The 20428-nt window shown below is 51.5% G+C and overlaps 1 protein-coding gene across 1 annotated transcript in view; it reads left to right on the top strand.

Annotated features, from left to right (window-relative positions):
* Positions 1-11613: 11613 nt before the first annotated feature.
* CSMD1 (CUB and Sushi multiple domains 1) overlaps positions 11614-20428 on the top strand; it is a 694425-nt gene continuing 685610 nt past the window's right edge. The window contains exons 1-2 of the mRNA XM_054719948.1: positions 11614-11686; positions 11987-12230. Coding sequence (XP_054575923.1) covers positions 11614-11686; positions 11987-12230 — 317 coding nt within the window. The remainder of the gene's footprint in view (positions 11687-11986; positions 12231-20428) is intronic.

Here is a 20428-nt window from a genome sequence, read left to right as displayed (position 1 = left end):
TCTTCCTCAGGTTAGAGCGAGTCCTCACTCAGCTGCAGCTCCCTCCCTGCATCCCTGGTGACTAAGGTCCACATTCCCTGGCAGCCACCAGTCAGCACGGGGAATGGACCTCATCCCGGGCCCTGCCTCCTGGTACCAACATTCAGGTCATAGTTACAGTGAGGCCAGCCCAGCGGGCACGGCCGGACTCTCCTGAGACATGACGCTCTTCATCGCAACAGACCCTTCCTCCCCCGTCTGCCTCTGACCCAGCCCGGCCGCTCCCCGAGGGCCAGGCAGAGGACAGGATCCAGACACACGGAGTGACCGCGGTGGTTTTGGGGGAGGGGCGCCGACTTTGTGTTCTCGAGCTCCGATTAGAAGGCAGTGAGGGAGACCGCACCGCGCCCTCTGCAGGCTGCACACCTGTTCAGCTCGTTTGCAGCAACAGCTCCCTCCCAGCGCTCACTCCATCCCCCGGCTTCATCTCGCAGCATCACCCCAACAGGCCAGCCTGGCTGGCGTGGCTCCGTGGTTGAGCATCGACCTGTGAACCTGGAGGTCAGGGTTCAATGCCCGGTCAGGGCACATGCCCGGGTTGCAGGCTCCATCCCCGGTGTGGGCTGTGCAGGAGGCAGCCGCTCCGTGATTCTCTCTCAGCACTGATGTTTCTCTCTCGCTCTCCCTTCCTCTCTGACGTCAATAAGAATGTATTTTTTAAAGAAACACAGAGACAAACAGCCCAGCAGGACAGAAGGCTTCCTCATTCCCGTGGGTGGGCACCAGCGGGTGCTCCATCCCCCACGGCCCCAGTGGTCCATGCCGGGAAGTGACCACGGCCCAGGGACTGTGCCCCACGCTCTGCACCGTGTTCCTCCCATTTCTCAGTGGGCGGGAGCAGGGCGGGGCCGCAATTAACTCAAGACCCTCCTCCCTCCTGGGTGAAGTTCAAGGAGCATCACAGGCATCACCAGTGGCTCCGCTGACTCAGTGCAGGCTGCTGGCCAGGCTCAGGCCGCCCTCCAGGGGAGCAGGCGGAGACGGGGAGGTATAAGGAGACGGCCTGGGAGGAAAGGGCTCCGAATAGAGCAGAGGCTCTAAGTGTCTCTAAGGAGCTGCTGGCCATCAGGCTGCTCACCGTGCGGCTGAGGTCGCCGGCTCCCTTTTCTGGGATTGGAGTCACACCCCAGGCTCTGATGTTCTCGGGCACCCTGACTCAGCGCAGAGAAGTGCCTGCCAGGCCCACTCGGTGGTATTTTCACAGATTCTTTCCACACGTGTGTGCTTAGATTCAATTCAAACCACCGCCATCGCCACCTCCCCACACAGCCCTGACTGAGCCGCTGGCCGCGGCGATTAAACGTGAGTGCGGGCGCTATGGCAGGCCCTTCGTGAGCATCAAGAGTGCATCCCCGCTCTCGGAAGGGCGGCATGATAGTTACAGAGGCAGGAAAACAATCCTATGTAACAAAAGCGTAATATGCAAATCAACCGAACGGTGGAACGACTGGTCGCTATGACGCGCACTGACCACCAGGGGGCAGATGCTCCACACAGGAGCTGCCCCCAGCCCGCAGGCCCCAGGCCAGCCAAGGTGGGTGCCAGCGGGGGCCCCCTGATCGCCCTGCTGGTCGCCCCGCAGAGGGAGGCAGCCGGCGGTGGTGGCGTGGCAGGGCCAGTGAGCGGGCAGCACCAGTCTGGCCAAGGCAGGTACCAGTGGAGGCCCCCGACTGCGCCGCCAGTCGCCCCGCAGATGGGCCCGATTGTCGGCCAGGCCTAGGGACCCTACCTGTGCATGGATTTCATGCACTGGGCCTCTAGTGAGTAAATAAGCCAATGAGATATTTTCACAAAATGATCACAAGGACACAGCAGGGAGCAGGATGGGGAGCAGGGAGGGGGTCGGGGGCAGTCAGCCTGCCGCCCGAGGGGGAGATGTCGGAAGGAGACCAATGGGGACGAGCGTGTGCAAAGGCCCTGAGTGGGGCCACGCTCGGCGTCCTCCAGGCAAGGAACAGAGGCAGATCAACCCTGAGTGCGGTACCACGGGCTCCAGGGCTGGAGTGCAGGCTGCTGCTCTTCACACGGCCTGGCCACCCCATGGGCTTTGACCAGCAACAGAAATGAGGTGTTCCTGCCTCATTGGCAGCGTAAGCGCTCCCCACGGGGCCTCGCGGGGGACGGCCGGGGCCTCAGGGAGGACTGGCCCCTGGTCCCTCCTGCTCGGTGCCGCTGGCTTCTCCACCTTCTCCACTTTCTCCGCTGCTCGGGTGTGAGCCATCCCCCGTGCGTGTCCGGGAAGGACCTGAGCCAGGCACCCGGAGGCGCCCGCCACCTGGTCACCTGAGAGACATCAGCGGTGAGCCTCCCTCAGGGGGTGCCTCCTGGAAAGTGCCGAAGACGTCGGTTCTGAGACGTCACTGCAGGGTCTAGGCCGCGCATTGCACGTGTGACTCCTGCAATTCCCCGTTTCCCACAAAGTGCAGACCCCGAAGTCATGGATGGGCCTGCCGGGCGGGGACGGTGCCCAGCTTCCTGCACGCTGGCTCGGTTGGCTGATTCCCAAAGTCCTGCCGGGACCAGGGAAGGACCCACGTCCATCCGTGAGCGTGGGGAGTCAGATGGATGCACTTAAGCGCCGGGCCTCTCCTTCATCCTCAGCGCAGACGGACAGTGCACGTGGAGAACACGGGGAGCTTTCCTCCACGGGAAGTGTCTGCAGCGGCACAGCCACGGGAGCCACGGAGCCACGGGAGCAGCCACTGCCGCCCACGGCCAACCTGCAGGGTCCGCACGGCTTTGTCACCAAGGTCAGAACGGGGCGCGTCGGGGCAGAAGCAGCGCTTCGTCTGCATGGACGTTTTCCTAAACATGAAGAACGTGAATCGTTGCTTTCCAGAACAGGTGTGGGGAACGGGGCTCCCGCTGAGCACCACGGCTCCTCGTTCTTTCCTGAGCCGCGTTGCTCTCTAAATACCCCGGTGCGGCCCCTGAGCCTGCTGCCAACGATTGTGAGACGGTTCATTTTCTGTGTCTCCAATGAGAGAGGCAGGTGCCCACAGCACCGCCCCTTCACACTCCACTTACACGCGAGTCTGTCTGCTCCTTCTGATTCCTCAGGCCCTGGCCGGGCTCCACTGATTGGACCGTCCTCCCACAGCCCCAAGGCTTCCGGTTCAGTTCCCGGTCAGGACACACACAGGATGTTCCTCTCTCACATCCATGGCCTTCTCTCCCTCTCCCCTGCCTTCTTCTCTCTCTAATATACATATATATCACTGGGTGAGGCTTAGAAATGAATACGTGGACATCACTCTGACTGCTGGAAGGCCACTGCGTGTCCCCAGCTCTGCTCGCCTCCGGACCCTCCTCTGCGGCCCCTTCAGTCATCGGCCTGCGACGCGTGCCCTCGTGGGGAGAGGTGGGCATGGGGACCCTCTCCTGCGGGCTCCCTTCATGTGTGGACTGTACGGACCACATTCCCTTCACGTGTGGACTGTACGGACCCCATCTTCCTGCAGCCACTGGGCCACGCGACGTGGCCGTGTACCCCAGAGAGCAAACCCCGTCATCTCAGGGAGGGGTTCCCCCAGGAAAGGCCCCGCCTTGTCACCGGCTCCGCCTGAATAACAACCAGCCCGTAAGGTGCCCCCTTCACCATTTCCTCTCCCCACCCCTTCCCTCTGGTGACCCCACACTGTGGTCGGTGTCTGAGCTTCTGTTTGTTTTCTTGTTTGTGCACTGGTTGCTCCCAGTTTCTACCCCACAGGAGGGAGGTCACGTGGTTCTCAGCTTTCCTGCCTGACACATTGCTCAGCGTGACGTTCTCACGATGCGTCCTTGCTGTCACAGCGTTTCGGCTTTCCTTGCAGCCGAGTGGCAGCCCAGCGTGTCTGTGGGCCACACCGAGATGGACATTCCAAGCAGGGACTCCTCAAGGGACACGAGGACCCCTGTCCTTCCTGAAATGTGTTTCCCGGCCTTGTGGGGGGCAGCCCTGCCCAGCCGCCGGAGCCCACTGCTCACCAGGACTCTGTGGCACCGCGGCAGGGCGAGCTCTCGACCCTCTCAGAATAGGCCCAGCACCAACCAGCCAGCCCAGCACGGCCCTCCCGGATCAGCCCTCGTGCATCCTGTGCTAGTTGTGGCCTGGCCAGTGTGGCTCGGTGGTTCGATTCCAGGTCAGGGCACAAGCCTGGGGTGTGGGCTCGATCCCCAATTGGGAGGCATGCAGGAGGCAGCTGATCGGTGATTCTCTCATCATGGATGTTTCCAACTCTCCCCCCTTCTCCTTTCCTGTCTGAAATCAATACAAATATTTTTAGAAAGTGCTAAGTGCAGATTAGAAACGTGGTCAGTCAGTGGATGGCATCGTTGTCTCTGGGAATGAGGCGTGAGTGGTCTTCCTAGTCTCAGGTGGGGCTTTACCTTTTTCTCTGCCGTGGCTGATGGTTAGAAAGAAGGGCTGCTGTTAGAGTTGCTGAATGCCAGGATCCATCCTGGTCGTGTGGGGTGGTCTGAGCTAGTCACTGTGATGGACACTGGGGTTGGGGGAGTCCTTGCAGTGCAGGATGGCTTGTGGGTCACACGGTGCTGGTCTCTGGAGACACAGCTGTGATTTGGGGGAACTGACACTAGTATTTGGTGTCAGAAGATCCCACTTCCCTTCTGGGAATCGGGGGACAGCCACTCGGCTGCCTCCTGCACGCCTCACCTGCTGCACGTCAGGGAGGGCGGCACCATTCCGTGGACATTTCCACATCCATGAAGTCACGTGGACCTGCTGTCATGGATGACTGAGGTTCCGGGTGAATTGCATGTGGAAACTCCGCCTCGCTCTGAAGTATGAGACAGCAGGGAGATGATGCCGGGATCCTGTGTGTCGGGAGCTGTGGAGCCGGGAGCTCTGGGACGGGAGGAATCTAGGCTGAATTAACTCTGTACGAGTCCCCGGAGCCTAATGTTCTGTTCATCACGTCAGAGATAGACCAAGTATCTCATCAGGTACAGCTCAACCGCCGGGCGATTTAGACAGCAATTTCCCCAGCTTCCCTGAGATAGAATCTATATATACAAAAGGCTGATATGCCAAGTGTCCCCTGGGGAGTTCAACCTGGAGACCGGGAGTTTGATCACTCACTGTGACGTGCGCTGACCACCAGGGGGCAGTGAAGAGTGAAGGGAGGCCAGGCCAGCAGGCGGCAGCCGGGGAAGGGAGGCCCTGTCCCGCAGCCTGAAGGCCCCGATCGGCCCCGATTGCCAGCCAGGCCTAGGGACCCTACCATGATTGAATTTTGTGCACCGGGCCTCTAGTTGATATATAACACGGTGACACCAATTTCTAAAAGTTACGCCAGGTATTGAATTTTCTGATAACAGTTTGCTTGAATGATAGCAAGTGAACACAAACATGCATGCACTCCCTGTGTGGTGTGTATTCATGGTGTACATGTGATTTACATGCATACTGCACATGTACTTCCTGTTCTCCCATTGGCTCTGATGTTCCAAGGCAGCTTCCAGCATCAGTACTTGTAGAAAGACCTTTAGGCATTTCCGTCCGTAATGCTTGCGTTTCCAGGCCTGCGAGAAGAACACGTTTCACTGAAACATTAACACCCTCCCAGGAGCCCTGCAGTTTCGCTCTTTGCCCTGAGGAAACGTAACTGACAAAGGCCCTGCCTGCAGATCCCTGGTGAGCAGTGTGTTAATGCAAGGTGATAATTGCAGGATCTAAAAGCTTGTTCATTAAGAGTGTTTCCCGCTGAAATAATCTGCTTACTTGAAGCTGCGTTTCAGGCCAACATTGAACGGAAGCATAGACGTCAGCCACTTAAAAGGAAAGCTTCTGCAGGAGGGCTGAGGGCTCGTGCCTCAGGCAGGGCCCTCAGCGTGTAAGTCCCGAGCGGACAGTCAGAGAAGGCAGACTTGCTGGGATCATGCGCGGAAAAACCCAACCTTGGCATTTGCTGGGGGTGCCAGCCCCATGCTCTGTGTGAAAGTGCATGTAAAATAGGAAAATGTATGCCCGTGTCATCTATAATCCACATGCCTATGGATTTATTTATCCAACTAAAATCCCTGCTTTCCAGGGAAGCAATCTTTTTAAATATATATATATATATATATATATATATATATATATATATATATATATTATTGATTTCAGAGAGGAAGGGAGAGGGAGAGAGAGATAGAGACATCAATGATGAGAGGAAATCACTGATTGGCTGCCTCCTGCACGCCCCCTACTGGAGATCCAGCCCACAACCCGGGCATGTGCCCTGACCGGGAATGAACTGTGACCTCCTGGTTCAGAGGTTGATACTCATCCACTGAGCCATGTCGGCCAAGAGCAATCTTTTATCTCAGACATCCATTAGCGTGCTCTCTGGATGAAGTTCTGGGTCCAACAGAGACACTAAGTGCTACCTCACTCACATTCATTAATTACATTCATTAATCACATTCATTAATCACTTCACCTCGTGGGACTTCCACTTGGAGACCATTTTCGTTGAACTGTAAATGGCCGCAGCCACGGTTTCTGTGCGTGTCAGGAAGCGGGGACCTTACATGGATGCTAACGATGCTGAGACCCGCAGCTTTGGGGTGATTGTAATGAAGGAGGCGTCCTCCCGGTCAATCCGGTATAGATTTTCACTAATGCTGCTTACGCTAATGGGCGCCGGTCAATACCGCTGGAGGACTGTTGCTTATACAAGTGATTATTTCATGTGGCTCAGTCTTCTCTGAAGTCGTGATACTTTCACGAGTCTGGAGATATTAAGGTGCCAGAACATTCGCCTTCTCCTGGTGGGACCGAGAGTCACAAGGCGTGAGCAGAGCTATGAGGTGGGCTTGTTTTTAAAAGTAAAGACCAAATGGATCTGGTTTTGTCTTCCTGTCACACAGATGCTCTTTTCTTGCACCTGCAGGACAGGGAGGGGCTGCTGGGCCCTGCCCCGGGGACAAGGGCTTGGGAGACACTTCCATTTCATGATCCATCTGCCTCTTTCCAATTTTAGAAAAGTCATTCTCCGATGCCGAATCTCCAGCAGCGCATAATCACTGTTTTCTATTGTGTTGCCTTTTTCTTATTGATTTGCAAGCTTTCTCCGTCATGTTATAACCATGGCCGTGGTTGAATCTGTGTATTGTGAATATGACCTACTTTCCGGAGTTCCTCTCGCTCTTTATTTTCTGATGATTACTCCGTGTGTTCCAGGTAAGGCACCCTTACTTACCATCCGGATCCAAAGACACTTTTTGATGTGGTTTCCGTCTGGACGTTTCATTGTTCCACACGTGGGTCCGCGATTCATCTGGAGGGGATGTGTGTCTATACTGGGAGGGAGGGACCGGCCTCACGTGCCCATCTGGCTGTCGAGTCGGCGGCACCGCCGGTGAGAGACCCGTTTCCAGTGCACCGCTGCACCAGCGTTTCATCAGCCTGCCATCTGTGTCTGCGTGGCTGTAGCTGAGGGCTTTACTTTTTAAACCATATGTTTTTATGGTTTTCAGAGAGAGAGGAAGGGAGAGGGAGAGAGAGATAGGAAACATCGATGAGAGAGAAACATCAAGATTGATTGGCTACCTCCTGCACGCTTCCTGTTAGGGATCAAGCCCACAGCCAGGCACGCGCCCTGATCCGGAATTGAACCGTGACCTCCTGGTGCATGGGTCATGCTCAACCACTGCGCCACATCAGCCAGGTACTGGGGCCTTTCTGTTCTGTTCCATTGAGTCTTTGTCGAGGTTTGCACCCACTGAGCACTGTGTGGGTGACTGCAGCTTTGTAATAAGGCATGACATTAAGTAGCATAAAACCTCCCGGGTTGTTCTTCTTCAACCTCGTCTGGGACGTTCTTGACCCAGACCATCTATCTCAGAATCTATCTCAGGAGTAGACACCCTCTCACTCCTCGGTTGACTGCAGTGAGCAGCCAAGCCGAGAGTCCCTCGTCTAAGAACTTGGGAGAAGTTGGCCAAATTTCCAACAGGCCCCGTGGAAAAGTCTCCCTACTGATCAAAAGTGACTCATCCTGCAAAATGCATGGTACCAATTGGCCCCCAAAGACAGCCTGGGTGTGATTCCTTGGAGAAAGTCTCATTGTCTGATCACCTGGCTCACCATGAAGGGTCTGTCACACTGAGTTGTTCCCGGCAGACACCCCTTCTCTTGAAGGTATTCACTTCCTTCAATTTATCATCAAGTCTTCCCTCTCTGACTCAGGTTGATGTGACAATCGCTAGATAAACCAGGCAAGCTCTTTCCTGCAAAGACCTTTCAGAATCCCGCAGCTTAACATCCACTTGCTACTGGGTTATTGTTAGATTCAGATTTAGTGGAAAATGGGCTTCCTATTAGTCCTTTGGTTTTTAAGCCCATAAATCCCTTTCATTAAACCCTTTTTATGAAGATTTAGCGCACTCCCACAGCACTTGATAATATCGCTGTGAACAGCTCGAGCTCACCGAGAGCTACTGTTGTGAAATGGGCTTTAAGAGTAAAATGTCCTTGGCAATCATTTCCTGTTTGAAGTGGGAGAATAAAAGCCTGGATGGTACTTGTGCTCAGGTACCTACACTCCATGCAATCACCCAAGTGTCCCGGGCTCTCCGAAACTCTGCTTCTTACCGTCAGACATTTCCATTCAGATCCTTTGCCCATTTTTAAATTGGATTCTGTGTGTGTGTGTGTGTGTGTGTGTGTGTGTGTGTGTTGAGTTGTAAAAGTTCTTTATAAATTTTGGATATTAATCCTGAAGAAACACAAAACACCAATTCGAAAGAGTATATGCACCCCTATGTTCATTGCAGTGCTATTTACACTAGCCAAGATCTGGGAACAGCCCGCGTGCCCATCAGTAGACGAGGGGATAAAACGGCTGTGGTACATCTACACCATGGAATACTACTTGGCGGTGGAAAAGAAGGGTCTCTGACCCTTTGAGACAGCATAGAGGGACCTGGAGAGCATCATGCTAAGTCAGATAAGCCAGTCAGACAAAGACAAGTACCACATGGGTTCACCTATATGAGGAATCTAATGAACAAAATAAACTAATAAACAAAATAGAAACAGACTTATGGAATCAGAGAACAGACAGACAGCTGTCAGAGGGGAGGGGGAAGGGGGCTGGGTGTGAAAGGTAAAGGGATTTGGAGAAAACACACACAGAAAACCTCATAGACACAGACGCCATTGCGGTGATTACCAGAGGGAAAAGGGGCGGGGAAGGTAGGAGGGTAAAGGTGGCATAAATGGTGATGGAAGGAAACTTGACTTTGGGTGGTGAACACACAACACAATATACAGAGACGTGTTTGAGAAATGGACATCTGAAAACCTGTATATTTTTATTAAGCAGCTAGAGGCCTGGTGCACGAAATTCGTGCACTGGGGGTGGGGGGGGGGTTTCCCTAAGCCTGGCCTGTGCCCTCTCACAGTCTGGGACCACCTGGCCTTGGCTCTGCCATTGATCCCCGCCCACAGGGAGGCCCTGCCCACTCTGCCAAGGCTCTGGTATCAATCGCAGAGCAGAGGGAGGCCCTTCCCAACCGGCCTGGCTCTGCCATTGATCCCTGCCCACAGGGAGGCCCTGTCTGCCCTGCCCACCCTGCCAGGGCTCTGTGATCAATGTTGCGCAGAGGGAGGCCCTGCCCACCGGGCCGGGGCTCTGCGATGGGCCCTCCCAGCCATGGCTTTGTTGGGAAGACATCCAGTCTATCTGGTCTAATTAGCATATTACCCTTTTATTAGTATAGATGTTCCCCAATATATTCAGCAATTTTTTTATAAAGTTAAAAAACACACACATAAAGATAAAGAAAATAAAACACTGCAAACAGTACGTGGTGGCTACTTGACACTGACTCAGACCGAGAGACGTGGGAGTGATGTGCAGCAGTTGTTGTGTCCCCTCCCAGGACGGCTATCTTTCTAGCTGACGGCGATTCAGGCGTGTTATTCGGACAGCTCCAATGGTCATCCTGTCTCAGTCATGGTCTCCGCTCTGGGCGGGCGTCAGTCTGGTTGACTGAGTTGTGGCCCCAACAGGCACACTGGGAGGTAACAATGGGTCAGAACACATCCCTGCAACGCAGGGACCAGATTCCTATGTCCTGAGTCCTGTCCTATCCAGGAAGTGGTACCTGGGCAGAAGAGGGGGGAGAAGCAGTAAGCAGGGAATAGCCCTGGCTGGTGTGGCTCAGTGGATAGAGCGTTGGCCTGTGGACTGAAGGGTCCCCGGTTTGATTCTGGTCAAGGGCACATGCCCAGGTTGCAGGCTTGATCCCCAGTAGGGGCGTGCAGGAGGCAGTCAATCATGATTCTCTCTCATCATTGATGTTTCTATATTCTTTTAAAAAGCAGGGAATAATAGCACAAAGCAGGCAGCTGTGGGAATACTTCCCAAGGTCTCCCCAAAGTTAGGTTGTCCTAATCTGCTCCTTGGTTGTAGGAGTTCTGGCACCCAGCTGCCTCTCCCACTGCCCCCCATCGACTTATTATTTGGGTTCTGCACCCAATTCCACTCTGGGGTGAGGGGAGGGGTACCTATATCCACCCCCCCAACAGGCAATGCTCAGGATACCAGCTGGGGTCCTACAAGGCATTTGGTTGAGGGAGCATGAGATTCCCCAGGTCAATGGCTCAGTCCTCCAAGACCCGCCTCCACCTCAGAGACCCATGGCCAGCCCAGGCGGGGATGCTGTCACCGGACCAGCAGGTTATAAATCCCAGGTCGCCCCGGCCCCTCCTCGGGCTCCACCGATTTGCTGGAGTGGCTCACAGAGCTCAGGACACCCATTGGCTCGCTGGTTTATTACAGAGGATGTGCAAGGGCATGCAGTGACATAGGGAGACACGGGGGAAGCGTGTCCCTTTCTCAGAGCCTCCACCTGGTCACCCACGCAGAAGCTCCCCCAGCCTGTCCCTCAGGATCTTCACAGGGGATCGATGGCATGTCATGGCCATTCCTGCCTCCGCCTTTTCGTTAACGGTGCCTCAGTGGGACATGCGTCTCTCTTTTCCACACAGGAAATCCCACCCCTGCCAACAGGAAATCATTGATGGGGTGGTCCCTTATCGTTCTGAGCTGCTTCTTAATTTGGGGGTAATTTAATTGCTCTTTACTCCTTTCGTTTTAAACTGGACTATATCCCTGTGGTCTCGTTTTATTTCTTGCCTTTGTGGTACTTCAGCCTGCAGAGCTGCAAATCGGTAGTTTGTGTATGGTGTGGGTTTCCTTAACTATTCAAAACTAGTGACCCAGTGCGTGAAATCGCGCGAGACCCAGACCCGCCGGAAATCGCATGAGACCTGGGATCCCAAAACACACTGCGCCGTGCGGAGAGACGCAGTCAAGTCCCGCCCACCCGCACATACCTCGCCATGCATGCAGCCTTCTGGTGACCAGTCTTTGGTCATTATGATGTGAGGGCCACTGGGTTTTTATAATATAGATAACACTGATGGAAGCCATTGAGGTGAATTAGCATGTGTGTGTGTGTGTGTGTAGGTTTATGATGTTTATTTTATCTGTCAACTTTGTTACCCCCAGAAACTGAGGGGCAGAGTTACAAGGTGAGACTCTGCAGGTGGGCAGACCGGGTCAGGTCCTCGCACAGATGGTCTGGTGGGATGGGGCAGCATTTGAAAAGACAGAACCGGTTCCCCGAGTGCCCACTCTGAGTCTCAGGGGTGGGGTGCGCCCGCCCTGTCCTCCTGTGTTGGGCGTTACTCCCTCTCGTTTCGGCCTGGGGAACACCATTGAGTTTTCCACTCACCGCAGGGTGGGCAAAGGAGGTTTGCGGTTGGGCGCACGGACAATAAAACAACGATTCCTCAACAGCAGGAGATAAACTGTTCCACATACTCACACTGTAAACCACCTTCCGCCCTGCCTGAACGATCACAAAATAGGCCATCATAAAATGTGGCCAAAATGGTTGGGAATTAAAAAAAAAAAAAAAGTCACAGATGAACAACAGCCTAACTAAGATGCTGGTTTTCTGTGTGCGTTTCCAGGTCAGAACTGCGGAGGCTTAGTCCAGGGCCCCAACGGCACCATCGAGAGCCCCGGGTTCCCGCACGGGTACCCCAACTACGCCAACTGCACGTGGATCGTGCTGACGGGGGAGCGCAACCGCATCCAGCTGTCCTTCCTCGCCTTCGCGCTGGAGGAGGACTTCGACATCCTGGCGGTCTATGACGGGCAGCTGCAGCAGGGCAACCTGAAAGTCAGGTAGGGTGAGCGCCGCATGGCCGGGGCTGGGCGGCCGTGGGTGACCTCCGTGCCGAAACCTGATGGCAGTGCGTAGCTGAATTCCATTCTGAGCAAAGACACTTTCCTACAGTCACTCCAAAGAAAGGGTGGAGTCTGTAGCCTCCAGCACAAGCTTTTCCGTAGTTAAAAACCCCACTCCTCACTGACAGCCATCATTGACTTCACTTACGAGCCTCAGATTGCTCAGGATCTGGTAAACACTGTTGTCAAGGTAATTGAAGGAACATGATCACACGCCATTGTTTTTAAGCAACTGTGGGTCTAAGAGAAAAGGCGCAAAGATAAATGAGTAAAATCGCGTGCTTATTCAGAGTGCAATTCAGAAAAAACACACAAAAGGAACCTTTATATTGTCAGAGAAAACACTCAATAAGAAGAACATGAAAGAATACTGCAATCTTCGGAGGACTTTTGTCTTACACAATCACAATATATTGCATCCCCCATTAGTTTTCTCTGTTGATCTATGGTTTTTGCCATGGAGAAATGAAAATAAGTTCTGGATGATTTTAACTTATATTTTTCATTTATCCACATAGAAAGATTGCAGCTGTACAACTATTGCGTTGTTTTATTGTTTTGCAAAGGGAAGACAAATATCTTTTCAAAGAAATTGGAATTTCTTAGCTAGCCTGCTGAACATACTTAAATGTATACGTATCTATCCTAGTATATATAAAGAGCTCGGTGGCGTCATGACCGAACGGGCAACCAGGTACCATGAAGTGCATGGAGCACCTCTCGGTCCCCCCTCTCCCCCAGCCCCGAGCCGCTCACCATGAGGAGGGGGCTGGGGGGGGCGGGACTGGGGACTGTTGAGCGGCGGTGGCGGGCTGCTTCGCGGGGTGGCCGTGAGCTTAGCGGAGCAGTCACCCAGGCGGCCGCGAGTTCCGTGAAGCAGTCGCGAGGCAGGGGGAGTTTCGTGGAGCATCCAATGGGAAGCTTTGTGGGGTGGCAGCAAGCTTCGCAGAGCAGTTGAGGGGCGGGGGGAGCATCGCAGAGCGTCCCGGGGTGGGGAGCTTCATGTAGCATTGCAGGGTGGCAGAGGCCATGCGACGGAGGCCAGGCAAGGTGGCAGAGGCCATGCGACAGAGGCCAGGCAAGGTGGCAGAGGCCATGCGACAGAGGCCAGGCGAGGCCTAACCATGCACGATTTTGTGCAGGCAGGCTGGGCCTCTAGTGTGTGTGTGTGTGTGTGTGTGTGTGTGTGTGTGTTTTTATATATATATATATATATATATATATATATACATATATATATATATATATAAGCCTAAGCGACCGTTATGACTGGTCGACCTGGTCAACTGGTCGCTATGACACGCACTGACCACCAGGGGGCAGATGCTCAACGTAGGAGCTGCCCCCTGGTGGTCAGTGCGCTCCCACAGCCAACCTCCCACTGCCAGCCAACCTCCTGCGATCCCTCCCCCTGGACTGGGCGAGACGGCCTCAATCGGCCCCGATCGCTGGCCAGGCAGAGGGACCCACCCGTACACGAATTCATGCACAGGGCCTCTAGTATGCAAATAAAGCTTAATCCTCTGGCTTTAAATGTTTGCATTACTTAGAAATTAAGTCTTTGACTACACAGAGTCACATAGAAAATCGGATAATAGGCAGGAGAAATTATACTGCTCAGATAAATAGCCTGGTATTGATGCCAAGGTTAGCAGTAATGCACACCTCGTGAAGTCTTGTATTCATGATTGTGTGGACTGAGCAGGTCTCTAACTATGGAACTACGCAAGTATACCTGTATGTCTAGTTGATATTAACAGTATATGAAGTACATTATATTACTATATTCCAAATATATTTCATTTGTATTTTCTTTATGCATTTTCTTCGTCCACATGTTCATGAAGAAGGGGCCTTTATGCATTTTCCAATGTCAAACATCTCCCAGTGTTTTCTGGATCCTCTGAGATACCTGCTGTCTGTTCTGAGAACACTTTTCCGTTCGCCCTGCCCTCTGGGCTGCACTGCACAAGGCATCTCCGTGCGAACTAGGTGAACTTCGTCCTCCTTGTCTGACATGCAGGGTCCTGCCTTCGGTGTTTGGGCAGAGCATCTCCCTACACAATCCTTGCTCATTCGATGCAAGAGTTCTTCTCCTCTTTGATGCTCTTCTTAATACCAGTCACTTATTTGCTTTTATTTTACGTAAGTGATGCTGGTAGGGAACAGCGGTACATTGTAATAATAAAAAGAATTGTGACAGGAACTGCAAGGAGTTAGGACGAAAGAGGGAATGCAGTTCATTCACAGATCAAGGCAGGCCTGGCTGGGTGCTCCGTCGGTTGGCTCATCATCCTGATAGGCCAAGGTTTCGGGTTCGATGTCCGGTCAGGGCACACACAAGAATCAGCCAATGACGCATCAGTAAGAGGAACAGCAAGCCAGTGCTTCCCTCTCCCTGTCTCCTTTCCTCTCTCTCATGTCAGTGCACAGAGCTCAAGGCAGGGGACTCGGGTGAACAGTGCCTCCCTCTCTCGTTCCAGTTCACAGACACGCCTAGCAAAGACATGCTCTTAGCAGTTCTTTGTCACTGTTTTCATTCCTAGGATCCCACCCTCGTCTCTAGGAAACTTGTCGTAAACGTTAATTTGATTGACAACCTGTTTTTAAATAACGTACTGTCCTCTCTTCTTCTCATGACGATGTGCTTGCTGTAGATGGTGATGGCACAAAGCTGAGCACGCCGTGTTCCATGACACAGTGGGGTTCTGACGAGGTCAGCCCCGGGAACAGGAAGGTTAGAACCACCGGGTTCACCGCACGTTAGTGGAGGACCCGGGGCCAGAGTGTGAGTGGACATCTGGACCTTGGGGAGCTGTGTAAATACCGGGGGTTACAAGGGCGGCACCACGATTCTTGTTCTCGCTGATGCTTATTCCAGAGAAAGCACGGAGGGCTGAGAGGGAAGACCCTGCTGGGTTCACGTCAGTTACTGTCGTCTACACTCCTCGTTTGCGACACGAAAAGATGCCCTATTTCTGCCCGTTTCATGTCCTTAAAGTGAGGAAGATGCTCTCACCTCTAGATGACACTGTGTGGCCTGTGCCCCGCGGCAAGGCTCCGTGGTTGAGCGACTGCCCATGAACCAGGAGGTCAGGGTTCAATTCCCGGTCAGGGCACATGCCTGGGTTTCGGGCGCGGTCTCCAGTATGGGGGATGCAGGAGGCAGCCGATCCATGATTATCTCTCATCATTGATGTTTCTCTCTCTCTCTCTCTCTGTCTCTCTTCCCCTCTGAAATCAATAGAAATATATTTTAAAAATTAGAAATTAAAAAAAAAATCAGTAAAAACCATATCACTGTAAACCCCCTAAGCTCTATAACGTCTGCTCCTTCTCTACACTGAGAACACCTTTCTGAGTGGCCGCTCTCAGTGTGGGATCGGCCCTGGACACGGCACTCACTGGCTGGGTACCACAGCGCACACCGGGGAAGGATCCGAGGCCGATTCCTCCAGGGCGCTGAGGGCTGGTCTTTGCTCATGAAAGCATGACTAAGTCACGATGGGAAACGGGGGTCTGCGTGCTGAGGAGCGCACACCTCGGAGGCCGCAGTGTTCCCACGTCAGCGGGGGCACGAGACTCAGGACTGGCCGTGCAGGCGGACGCACGGAGACCCAGTGGGACATGTCTCCATCGCATCCTGAAGCAGATCCCGCCCTGAAGCAGCTCTGCCACTCTGCCTGAACTCGGTGCGTCTGGCCCTTTAAGTGCTGACCCTTCTGATGGGTGCGTAAAGAAGTTCTCTTACTGAGGCTTAAGGTCGTGTTTCCTGAGGACTAGTGAAGCTGGTGTCTCTGCGTGCGCCTGCCGGTCACTCCCATAGCTGCCTTTGCCACCGTCTGAGAGAATCTTTCCCACTGGTCTATGCGTCACGGGTCATTCTTCCCAGACTCATTCCCTCCGTGGAGCATTTTGAATGATAAATGGTTCTTTTAATCCTGATGACGTCCAGTTTACTAACATTTTTTTTGGTTTGTTTTATGATTTTCTGCGAAATAGAAGAAATACTTGCGTATCCTGACCTCACAGGTATTTCCCTCTACGTTTTCTTCTAAAAGTTAGTAGTTGAGTTCCTCCTTGTTGGTCGATGCTCCGTCCTGAGTTAATTTACCTGCGTGATCTGAATCAGGTCATACATGTGTCTTCCTGCACGTGGACATCCAGCTGTGTCTGGACCGTTTTTGACAACACGATTTTTGCGTGTAAGGTACGTGTTGGTGCTCCGGGGTTTGAAATCCAGGTGTCCGGCATCATGTTGGAAAGAGCTTGTTTTCCTCCCGGAATTGACCGGACACCTTCGTTAAAAATCGATTCCTGGTCCGTGTGAGGGACGTCCATGCTCTCTTCTGTCCATTGATCTGCTTGTCCTTTTGCTGGATTGATTGTCATAGGTACAGACTCACACTGGATCAGGGTTCAGGGTAATAAGAAATAAAAGTGTGTAAATGTTATCATAAATTTATATTTTCCTTCCTCCTAACACAAAATAACGCTCAGGCAAGCAACGCTGCTTAGAAATTGGTCTATTACCTTTTCCCGTTCCAGTTGCTGGGGTGGCTTCTCTCTCCTGATGGATCTTGGCTGACATGCTGATGGTACATTTTTTCATAAATGTTCTTTATCAGTTTGAGGGAGTTCTCCGCTGTCACTGGTTGGCTAAGGGTTTTATTATGAATGAATGCATTAAACTTGTGAAATGGCGATCCTGCATCCGCTGAAATCTTGGTACCGTTTATTTTTTTTATTAACATGGTCAGTTACATTGATTTGTGTTTTTGTTTAATGTTCATCCAAACTTTCTTTCTAGGATAAGGGTCATGGATTATTTTGTGTATCACTGGGTTGAGCATCTTACATTTATCACGAATTTATATGTATGTGTGTGAGGGATTGTGGTGGCTGATATTTTGGTAACCTTTTCCAGGTTTTGCTGGAAGGGGTGGGGAAATCTCCAAAAATGGAGCAGGCCAGTGTTCCCTTCTCTGCAGTTTCTTAAAACGTCTGTGCAATCGGTCTTGTTTTTGACAAGTTTCAACAGGGAAACGTCTGTGTCTGGACTTGGCTTTTTGAACCGTTTATAAACCATTCAAGGTATTTTCTTAACATGGTGCTATTTAGATTTTCTATTTCTTCTGGTGTCAATTTTGGTAAATTGTATTTTTCAAGATATTTACCCAAATAATCTACTTTATCAAAAATTTATTAATAGCACTAATTTAAATCTTCTTAAGGTCTATAGAGTCTGGGGTGATAAACCATTTTTCCTGTTGATATCGATAATTTGGATTCTCTCCCTTTTTAAAATTTTCTTGATTTTTCAAAGACCAAACTTTAGCTTTGTTATATTCCTGATTATCTATTTTTTGTTTCACTCATTTTGTTTTCCCCAATTCTGCTCCTTCTACTCAATTTGCTTTATTCTGCTTTTTTATCCCCCTAGCAATTTAAGGTAGAATATGAGGTCACTGATTTAGCTCTTTCTTCTTTTATAACATCAATGTAAGCTTGTATCCACACACTATTTTATCTGTGCCATATGTTTTCTATTAATTTAGCATGATATATTTTTCATTTTATCTTATAATTCTGTCTCTGACAGATGAGATATTAAGAAGAGTGTTGTTTGACTTTGAATATTTGGGAGTCCTGGCAATTTTACTGCAGTTCATTCCTCACTTGAGACTTGTCTTCAGAGAATACACTGTGCTTGATTTTTACCCTTTTATATTCCTTGAAACATGCTTTGTGAGTATTTTATCCACTCAGGGTAGCTTTTTCATACTCGAGCCATTACTACAGAGAGGAAACCATCACCCATGGCCATTTACTACATTTTAGACTGTACAAGTCACTTAACTTTTCAAAGAATATACATACATATGAATTTTTGTTTTAAATATATGTATGCATATATGTATGTGCACATGTATGTATATATAATCTATATTTATTGAAACAGAATCGATGTTTCTATAGAGTATTTGTCATTAGCATAATTTTATTCAGTACTTGGTTTTTCAACCATTTCTGGGTAGTGTCTAAAATTACTTTCTGAACACCAAACATGATTGAGACAGGACTTCATAGGTTTACTATTACAAAAGGAAAACTTAACTAATAATATAAATCTACTAACTCGCCCTTAGTGATTAGAATTTAATAAAATGTATGTGGGAAGTACGTGTTTATGAACATATTTACAATGCTGCCTCTTTGGCAGTGTGCGCAAATCTCCCAGCGTATAAAATATAAATCTATTAAGTCATTTAACCTTTTTATCTTATTACCTTGGTAATATTTACACTATTGTTATTATTTGTCCCCAAATAAGGAAGCAAATAATTTCGCTTCATTATGCAGTTAATCCCTAACAAACGCGTTCCGCACCAGACCCGTCACGTGGTCTCCTGTGGAGGCCAAGCTGGTTGGAGCATGCCTGGTGTTCCAGGAGCTTCCGTGTGAGGAGGGAGCGAGAGGACGTGTGGTCACGCCGGGGCAGGAGCCTGGCGACACGGCCCCTCCGTGTGGAATCACAGCGTGGCCCACGGGCTGCGTGTTGGACCCGCGAGGCCAGCGGAAGCCGCGCCTGATGAGATCCAGGAATGTACCTGCTGCCCAATCAGTGCTCCTGCAGGAAGCGCCGGGAAGCAGCCACCTCTGCTCCTGTTGGACTGAGAGTTAGGAAAACGTGGGAACTGAATACACACGGAGTTAAAAACAAAACAAAACAAAACAAGACTTGGGTCTCTGAGCTGGCTGCTTGGCCTCCAACCGGAAGATGCATACGCTGTAGCGCAGTGTAGCCCTGTACCCGAGTCCGGGCCCTTTTCTGCGCAAGTCCTCCAAAGGCTGCCTGCATTTTATGTTATTTTATTTTTAATTAATTAATTTATTTATTTTTTAAAATATATTTTATTGATTCTTTACAGAGAGGAAGAGAGAGGGATAGAGGTTAGAAACATCGATGAGAGAAACATCGATCAGCTGCCTCTTGCACACCCCCTACTGGGGATGCCCGCAACCAAGGTACATGCCCTTGACCGGATCGAACCTGGGACCCTTCAGTCCACAGACCGACGCTCTATCCATGAGCCAAACCGGTTTCGGCTTTAATTTATTTTTATTGATTTCAGAGAGGAAGGAAGAGGGAGAGAGACACAAACATCAATGATGAGAGGGAATCATTGATCAGCTGCCTCCTGCACGCTCCCCATTGGGGATCAAGCCCGCAACCTGGGTATGTGCCCTTGACAGAAATTGAACCCAGGACCCTTCAGTCCGCAGGCCGACGCTCTATCCACTGAGCCAAACCAGCTAGGAACGTGTCTGCATTTTAGAGGCTCCCCTGCAGGCCAGCTGGGTAGGCCTGTCCATTGGCAAAGCCGGGTTCCCTGAATCCCCCGCTTTGCGAAGAGATTGCTGGGCTCCAAGTCACAGTCACATCCCCATAGGACACAGCGAGGGCAGGTGTGTGTACGTCCTGGTGTGCGTTCCTTCGTGGAGTCTTTCCAGATGGGGGTCCGGATGGTCACACGGACCAGAGCCGATGAACGGTCTCCAGTTCTTTCGCTTTAGGGGACAGGGCCTCTCGGTGGCACTCGGCAGCGTGGCAGCGTGTGAAGCATCACGTCCAGGAGAATCTGACAGCGACCTTGTCATCAGTGTGCACATTCTGATGGACTTACTATCGGCCCTGAGTGCTGCTTAAAGACAAATGGACCGGCCCGGCCCTGGGGGCTCCGTGGTTGAGCATCAACTCATGCACCACGAGGCTCCCGGTTCGATTCCCAGTCAGGGCACATGCCGGGGTTGCAGGCTCCATCCCCAGTAGGGGGCGTGCAGGAGCCAGCCAATCAGTGATTCTCTCTCATCATTGATGTTCTCTCTCTCTCTCCTCTCCTTTCCTCTCTCTCTAAAATCAGTAAAAACATACGTTTTAAAAAAATAAAGACAAGCTGACTGAGAGTATTCTTACAGAAATAAGAAACCAACACATCGCAAATAGGTTAAGGCCAGCACTGTCCCTGTTTCCATTCAGCTGGTACTCGTTGACTGCAGGCGACCAGCTGTGCAGGCTCCGGTCCAGGCCCCGGCGTAGCCCCTGTCCATTGCTGGACCTGTGTCTCCCCCAG

Source organism: Eptesicus fuscus, chromosome 8 (genome assembly GCF_027574615.1).
Source record: "Eptesicus fuscus isolate TK198812 chromosome 8, DD_ASM_mEF_20220401, whole genome shotgun sequence".
Taxonomy (NCBI): domain Eukaryota; kingdom Metazoa; phylum Chordata; class Mammalia; order Chiroptera; family Vespertilionidae; genus Eptesicus; species Eptesicus fuscus.
The sequence above is the reverse complement of the archived record's forward strand: the minus strand, read 5'-3'. Positions and strand labels throughout refer to the sequence as shown.